The 8,448-nt window shown below is 44.7% G+C and overlaps 1 protein-coding gene across 1 annotated transcript; it reads right to left on the minus strand.

Annotated features, from left to right (window-relative positions):
* Positions 1–228: 228 nt before the first annotated feature.
* On the minus strand, positions 229–6,615 carry ppp1r27a (protein phosphatase 1, regulatory subunit 27a). The gene is made up of 3 exons (XM_058050099.2): positions 1,431–6,615; positions 1,189–1,339; positions 229–839 (listed from the first exon to the last, which is right to left on the minus strand). The coding sequence occupies exons 1-3, from the start codon at positions 1,834–1,836 to the stop codon at positions 719–721; spliced, it is 678 nt and encodes a 225-aa protein (XP_057906082.2). The 5' UTR covers positions 1,837–6,615; the 3' UTR covers positions 229–718.
* Positions 6,616–8,448: the final 1,833 nt, after the last annotated feature.

The following is an 8,448-nucleotide window of genomic DNA, read 5'->3' on the forward strand; positions in this document are numbered from 1 at the left end:
CTTCGGCTTCCTTTTCTTCTTCGGCGGCGTCTATTTGCATTTTATGAAGCCAATCAGCTACATATTGCCACTTACGGTGACAAAATGTAATTTAACACACATTTACTGTTACTTTTCACGGATTCAATTAAATTATATTCTTGCATGATCATAATTTAGTATGATACGTCAATATATAAGGCAATTTGGTATCAATATGAATGACAGTCTGCTGTATTACATAAAAAATGTTTTATTTAAGAAAATGTACAAAAATAATTACTGAGGAGAAAATGATAAGACTTTCATTGCTGACATAATTTCCTTCAGCGCAGTCCATACGTAAATAAGAAAATAACACCAATGTGTCGGGGAAAATACTGCAATATTAGGCAATGTACTTGATGAACAGCATGAAGCTTGTCCTGACCAATGAAGTATTACTTTAGAATTCAAGTGATCCCTTTTCTGCCCAGCAGTTAGGATTACCAAGAGCTAGCATCTCAAATTTTGTGTTTTAAATTAATTTCAAGAGCAATTGAATTAACAAAATAAATTCAGTGAGGAAATAAGGATTTCACCACAGCTTCACAAATGCACAAAAATAGAATAACATGTACATGAAAAGAGAATCCCAACTTCACCAGTAGTGTTTAGAAAACATGTTGCAGTATTTTTTTCTTCCTTTTGCTTGCCCTTTGACCCCTTTCTCTCCATTCTGGGCCCATGCCGTAACCCATCATATGCAACCAGCCTCAAACAGTTTGGACAACTCCGAGCAGTCGGGGTCAATGAGGTCTGCCGGTTTCTCTCCGCTCTCATTTTCGGCTTCCGTGCTGGCTCCAATAGAGAGGAGATAGCTGAGTCGGGGAAAAAGGTGCACAATATTTATTTGGACTTTTGACATAATGTAGTTTTCTACTGCAATTGCTGGCATGCTTTGGCTGTGTTTGAATTCTCGCCCTTGAAAACAGTCATTTAAATGTATTATATATGTGGATATATTTGTATAATATATATATATATATAATATAATATAGTCTAAATGACCCGGAAATTCATATTATATAATCTAAAGGATGTTTCCTTCATTGCTTTTCATGTTTGATTGACAGGAAAGACACCATCCAGTTCTCCAGTGACTAATAAACAAAGCAATAATAAACATAATAATAAACAAATCCACGCATAAAACAGCGTTTGTGATACCTGGCTATTTCGGGGAAGCTGTCACTGCAGGCCATGTGAAGCGGCGTCCAGCCGTCCTCGTCCCTCTGATGGACGTCGGCGCCGTGCTTGACCAACAGCTTCACCACCTCCAGGTTTCCCGTCAGCACGGCCTCGTGTAGCGCCGCCATGCCTGCAATCGCCCCACCCATGAGTCCCTCACACTCAGCTCCAAATATAACGCGTCATGATCAATATGATCCATGCATCATCAAGCCACTCACCTGAGTGGAAGAGCGTATCCACACGGACTTTCCTGGTTCGGATGAAGCGACCGATTTGCTCCAGCTCTCCACGCCTGACGATATCCTGGAAGATGATGTCGTTGGGAAAGTGCACAGTTCTCTTCGCAGGTGGGACGGGGACCACGGGGGCCGGGTTGTCCCGTGCTTGCGTGTGCCGCGCCGAGCTGTACCGCGAAGGGATGTACGCCGATGCAGACTTGTAGGAGGACGTGTAGTACGACGGGGTGTGATGTGCGCCGCCATACTGGCTGGGGGTGTACTTTGATACCGACGAGTATGAAGGTGTGTACTGACTGGACACGTACTGCGTAGGCGTGTGGTAGCTTGGCGTGTACTGAGTATGGCGTGTGTACGTTGACACTGGTATGTGGTAGTTGTACTTCATCCCTGCAGTGGTCAGGATCTGCCTCCCCCGATGCCGTCAGCCCAGCAGGGGGGACATGAGAAATCAAACGGGACAAGAAAATTCCAAAAATATCCTTTTTGTCTCTTTTCTGCTCCTTCTTGGCTTTTATCCTTTCATGTGACGTCAAGTTCTTTCAAATCGTTGCCTTACTTAGTCCCCCGTCTTTGAGCTTGTGTTGTCTTCTTTTTCTCTCGATTTTAACTTTTCGTTTGGCGCAGGAGGTCTCCAGCCAGAAAAGAACTGCGGTCTAACGGAGCAAGCCACACGAGGACCCCTATATAGCTTCGGGAGGGCTATTTTCAGGCCTAACGTTCAGTGACTCCAGCGTGCAAATGAGAAGCACTTGTCCAACCCCACCCACTGTGAAGCTGCGTGCCCAAAGAAACTGCACCCAATACGAGCTCGTAAAAATGTTGACAGCCAAAATGGTTCCTTTGAGTCGGGAAAAAAGACGCACCCACCATGATGAATGCTGAAGGTATGGAGAACATGCCGTATCGTTAGGCTCCACATGGGTATTTGGTATTTTATGGTAAATGTGAATATTCTTTTCAGTTTCCTTAGTCATCCATCCACCTGTTATCAACATTTAGGCCTTTTTGGATCGCACCACTACCCGTTTGTGTTTCTAACATATTCACTCGGCCCCTCTAGGGACCTCTTTGACTCGCCTCGCGGGAATACACGGGTGTTTTGTGCCATGGATGTTGTAGGTTACTTTGTGCGTCATAAGTGTTGACATGTTGGGTTGTTTACAGATTGCATCTGACTGCTCTGGCGTACCACAATAGCACTGCAAGCCATGTGCTAGCTACACTTTCCATGCTAAAGGTTTAAAAAAAGGAATATGGAAATGCATAAACACGTTTAGCGAACGTGATATGGCCCGCGGGCCGCAATTTGCCAACCCTGCTCTATGGGGCCTAACCAAGCTGCACACACCTGTGGCCAATATATATATTGAATATATAGTCAATATTCAATATTATACCCTCTGTATAAAAATTTTTGCTTCCTAAGTTCGATTTAAGTATTTTATTTTGAAAGCGACAAGCAGTGACGAAATTGAAAGTACATAAAATATAATACTGCGCCATTGAAATTGGGGCTCAAACTATTCCAGCCGATCAGGTGCACCCAAATATTTACGCTGCGTTCACGCATGCTCTTCTCGTGCTCCTCGTGCTTGACCTTTGCATCACAACCAGACAGTAAAATTCACCCCCTGTGGAGGTTATCCGAGTGGTCATGACTGATGGCGGGGTGGGGGTGAGGGTGGGGGTGGGCTCCCCATAAATGTCACTCAGAAGTCACATGGCTTCCAGAATTGCAGCTATTTGCGACGCTGAACTTTTGCCACGCTCTGCAAGACGTGCAGGGCAAACACAGCATGCTGCACGTACGGCCCAGCTAGCCAAATGCAGCTTAAACTGCAGGAAGTATACGGTGTGTGTTTGGAATAACAGCATGTTCCCAAGCTTTGGGTGTGAATAATGCAGTAACGTGGTGGCCGTCCCACCAGCTGTCCCCAGACACACCCCTAGCATGGCCACACCGGCTGGGACGGCTACCTCCGTCAGGCGAAAAGACAAGATTGGATGGAACTGTGGGGGATTAGCTCTGAGAGCAGGTAAGGGCAAAATCGGCCATGTGTAGATGTTGCAGGGGGCTGAAGGCCATGACTGGTCTCCAAATGTTCATCAGTGGTCTCGTCTTCATCATGCTACACCCTCACACACGCCACCGCTGCCGGATTCTCCCGCAAAGCTGGACACGAACCTCAGAGAAAATGTAACCTTGGGTCCACTTCGGCATGGACTGCAAAGCTGTGATTGGTCGGGTTTTTTTTAATAGTACACTAATCCCTCGTTTATCACGGTTAACTGGTTCTCTCCTCCACCGTTTTTAAGTTATACCACATGCAATATTTTCATGGTTTTAGCATAGAAAACAACCTTTACAACCTTCTGTATGGGGTTTTAACATCATTAGAGTCCTCCAGACATGAAATAGCACCCCTATAGTCACATTTATTATCCAATATATGATTGTGAGTCTCAACAAACATTACAGTAACATTACTGAGAACTAGTGACCAGTGTAGAATACTACATATCATCACAGTGTCGTTAAATACGTCTTCTGAATGCCTTCGATTTCACTTCATTCAGCCATTTTCATGCTTGAAAATGCTTAACACGGGAAATCAAATACATAAAATGTGATTAAAGGTGCATTTTATTTGTCCTATAGTCAACTGCATTCAACAACAAAACAGCCCAACTTATTCATATATTTCGGAAAAACTGATGAAGCTGCAATTTGTCAAAATATGAAATGTTGTATTTGAGGCCATACAGTAAATAAATGATTGCCCGCTAAAGGGTTTACACAACAGCACACAGAAGCTAATGGCGACAACAAATACAGGTTGGACTTTTCACATGTGGAGGAGGAGCCCCTCTCAGGTTGCATCACGTCTTATATGGAAGCGCGGGAGCGCCAGGGCGTCCCTGAGCTATGCCTCGCTCGCTCCTTAAAACAGCACCTTGGCCTCAAGAAGAAAGCTCGACTGCTGGAAAATGTTTGTTTGCTGCGGCCCGCACATAGGCCCCCCTCTTGGACGAATGCCAGTGGAGGGGGGGGGGGTCTCACACGTTCCATTGGCTTTCTATACATAGGCTCAGGGTGCCCTCCCCCACACCTGCTCTTTCGGGTGCAAATTACCAAGAAGTTGCAGTTGACATTCGGATGCACGGAACGCCGCCAAATACAACGGTGGTGGCAGGTCGGCTTGATGGAAACCGGATGGTTTTTAGGTTTGTGTGGGCGGTCATCAACTCGGTGATGCCACCTTCATGTCGCCCCTGCTTTCGACTGTGCCCCCACACATTGAAAGCAACATGTTCTCAGTATTCCACAGTTTTTTTTAAGCGACAATTCCCATTCCTAATTCACAGATGAAGAAAATAAAGAAAGACGTTCAGTTTTAGGGGCAATTTTTAAAGGCGATGGGGGTGCAAAGTATAAAAAGAATGTGGAACCCCTGCCAGATTGAAACCAGGTATAGCGTGTAGACATGTCGGCTCCCGTGGACGTATGGAGTGACATGGATACCGATTGGACCGCCGCTATGTGTCCTAACAAGCACATCCTGTCTGGATCTCGGACCCAAAACACTCACAAGTCTCCCCTAAGTCTCAAGTCTTCCAAGTCTGGAGTGGCGTCTCAAGTCAAGACAAGGCAGGTTAGTTCAAGTCTGATGTCATAGGCTGGAAACGTTCGAATCCTTACAAGTCATAAGCACCGTTAAGGCTACTAAATAAAATGGCGTGACCTCGTAATTTGAGAATGCAAATCAAATTCTCCTGGGTAGTATGTTGACACATCAAGGTGTTAATCACCGCCACTCTCCAGGACTGGGGGGGGGGGGAAATGGAGGTCACATCCTTGTTGTTTGTTCCTGATTGGACTTTATTAGATGCATTCAATGAGGCGGATTCCGTGGGAAACTTTGCCGTCTTGCTGGGAATGACGGATCAGACTGCAGTCCAAGTCAGATCCTGACTCACTGACGTCAAAGTCCAAGTCGTTGATGATATTGTCAAGTCGGTTCCAAAGCCATTCAAATTGTAACTCGAGTCTTGACCTCTGACCTCTGACATTGGCAGGAAGTACTGTGCAGAAACAGGAAGTAAAAAAGCACAGACAACGAGCAACTCTCCCAACGCTACCATGTGTGGGCCTTGTTTTCTGTTATTATGTCTACTACATTGGGTAACACGAGCATAACAGGGACTATAGGGGTGTTATTTCAGGTCTGGAGAGCTCTAATAATGTTAAAACTGATATTTAGAAGTCTGAAAATGGGATTTTAATGCTCCAAGTATGAAAATATTCAATTTATAAATCAGGAATCCTGAAATTCACTGAGGGAACGGATTAATCGTGATTAACAAAATGAGGGTACTCTGAAATCCTGGATATGACCCCAACAACACCATCTCTGCTGTCAGACAGGAGGTGGAAACATTCTGCCTCGGGGCAGAACATTGGCAGGAAGTACTGTGCAGAAACATGAAGTAATAGAGCTGCATAACGGGGACTATAGGGGTGTTATTTCAGGTCTGGAGAGCTCTAATAATGTTAAAACCGGTATTTAGAAGGCTGAATTTAATGCTCTTACTATGAAAATATTCTATTTATGAATCAGGAAACCGGAAATTCATTGAGGGAATGGATTAATCGTGTACTCTGAAGGATCGCCAAATCCTGGCCTGGCATGTACATGAAGATGAAGATGACCAAGGATGGCTTAGTCTTCACAGGTTTATAATAATAATAATGTGTAGGTGCAAAGCACTTGAGCAGGTTGCTGTTGAACATATGCCCGACTGCCATGTGGTCTTGACATACCAGGGTCCTCATAGTCGCCGTAGTTCCCGTGCCTGGAGATACTTAAGTCGCTGACCCGGTCTGGTCCTGCACACATAGTTTCCATGAGAATCGGACCCAAATTACCAACGGGGGCTAAATCAATCTACTTGTGTTATGCAGGTTAAATGACGGTGAAGCCTTTTCCTAAGACCAATTTGCTATTCATTCAATTCATGATACTGTGAATCACATCAATAAGAATTATTACAACTTAAATTTGTATTGCAGCATATTCCAATGCATAGCTACAGCAATAATAGCAGCTGACTTTTTAAGGACGTCATATGTCCTGCCTGCATGCCCGCGGAAACAAAAAGCCTCCACACCAGAAATGCTATATCGCAGATGAATGCGGTAATAAATAGAAACAGGTGCAGCGCAGCACGGCCGACTGGATGCGCAACAACGCAGGTGTAAATGTGTGCTCCGTTCCAAGGGACATAAAGCTGCTAATGCCATACCGACTTTTGGCAAACAATAGGACGCAGGCTTTGAACCCAGCATGTTCTGCATCTCCTCGTAAACGCTCGCATATCTTCCAGTGATCCCATGTAACCCAACGATAAAAGGACAAACGGTGCAACGGCTACATTGGAAAGGCCCGACGCTCTTTTGGAACTTTTGTAAGACGGTCCCCGATAGAGGGGCTCCATTGTTACCGTCCAGTTTGAAGAGAGCCTCCCTGCGAAGCGCTAACGGCGGTAAACGGATACAGCAGCTGTCCAGAAAGGGAAGGCTGAGAATTAGCAGGGTGGTGAATGGGAGTCGCATCCAGGCCGGCCCGGGATAAGGTTACCAAAGCCCGGAGCTTGCAGCCTTGCAAAACAAGGCCAGGGTGAAACCTTGCCCATACGTCTAATGTCTGTTGATGCGTGTTGCACAATAGGGCGCGGGTTCCACTCCACCTACATGCTTCACTCAGCATCAATCAGCGCTAACACCGCCGTGACCAGGATGCTCAAGGTCGTCATGTACTCCATGCTGGATCTATGAGAGCTTATACAATTAAATACGGATGACGTTAAACAGGTGGCACCCAAAATCAAACCTTTGCTTTACCTTTGCAAATGAAGGACTGGAATATGACGCAAGCGTGGATGTCAGTGATACCACAGTACACTAATCCCTCCTTTATCGAGCTTAATTGGTTCCAGACCGACCGTACGTTTCCACGAAGTAGGATTCCTTATTTATAAATACAAGACGTTTGCAGTTAGAGCATAGAAACCTGTTTATGACCTCATAAAGATCTTTTTTTTAACATTATTAGAGCCCTCTGCACATGAAATAACACCCCTATGTCACCTTTACACTCACATTACCCAACATGATAGACAAAATAAGAAAAACTAACACATAAGCCATACATAAGACATCATATCGACTCACAAATAATATCAGGAGTAGGGCTGCAATTAACTTAATTATTCTTAAAGTTGATTAATCTGAATCGTGTTGTTTTTATTCATCGAGTAATTGTTTTAGTTTTAGTAGCCATCACCAAGGGGTAAAAATGTGTTTTGTTGTGCGAATATCTTGGTTGACCTAAAACACAAATTAACTGCTGATTAATTGGATAATCAATGTGATTAAAAAATTAAATTAAATTAAATTAAAAAACATGTGCTGCAACTTTGGGGGGACATTTTTTAACAATTGGGGATGGAAAAATGAACCTTCAGCTCAATTTGCTTTGCTCGGGTTGTCAGTTTGCAGTACGGGGATCCAAGCTGATCCCAAGATGATCCCAAGCTGATCTCAAGCTGATCCCAAGATGATCTCAAGCTGATCCCAAGCTGATCCCAAGCACACTCCACCTTTCCTCCTCCATACAGTAAACACTCGGAGCGATAACCACGAACGATAACATGGCAGCAGCCTGAGGTGGGCGGATGGCGAGATTACACATTAGCGTTGCACTGATGATGCAATGATGCTGTACATTCCATTACACAGCGTTAACATACTCAGAAGACAAGACGTACAATAGAGACAGGACAAGACAGGACTTGGCAACTGGGGTGATGATGGAGTTCTTGAAGCACATGGTCAGGACCGGACGGGGAACTAATTAAAGATGCAGCAGCAAGTCGCTGCAGCCCGATTCCTATTCTGTGATGCAATTGTTTATGTCCGCCATTTGTGGGCTGTAAC

This window comes from Doryrhamphus excisus, linkage group LG16, assembly GCF_037039965.1.
Source record: "Doryrhamphus excisus strain RoL-2023G ecotype Guam linkage group LG16, RoL_Dexc_Guam_v1.1, whole genome shotgun sequence".
NCBI classification, from domain to species: domain Eukaryota; kingdom Metazoa; phylum Chordata; class Actinopteri; order Syngnathiformes; family Syngnathidae; genus Doryrhamphus; species Doryrhamphus excisus.

Excerpts from the sequence above, each read along its gene's own strand:
- ppp1r27a (XM_058050099.2), bottom strand. The coding sequence starts at position 1,836 with ATGAAGTACAACTACCACATACCAGTGTCAACGTACACACGCCATACT. Across the intron at positions 1,340-1,430 it reads GGATACGCTCTTCCACTCAG|GCATGGCGGCGCTACACGAG; the intron begins GTGAGTGGCTTG and ends GGGCGATTGCAG. Across the intron at positions 840-1,188 it reads AGCTTCCCCGAAATAGCCAG|CTATCTCCTCTCTATTGGAG; the intron begins GTATCACAAACG and ends TCCCCGACTCAG.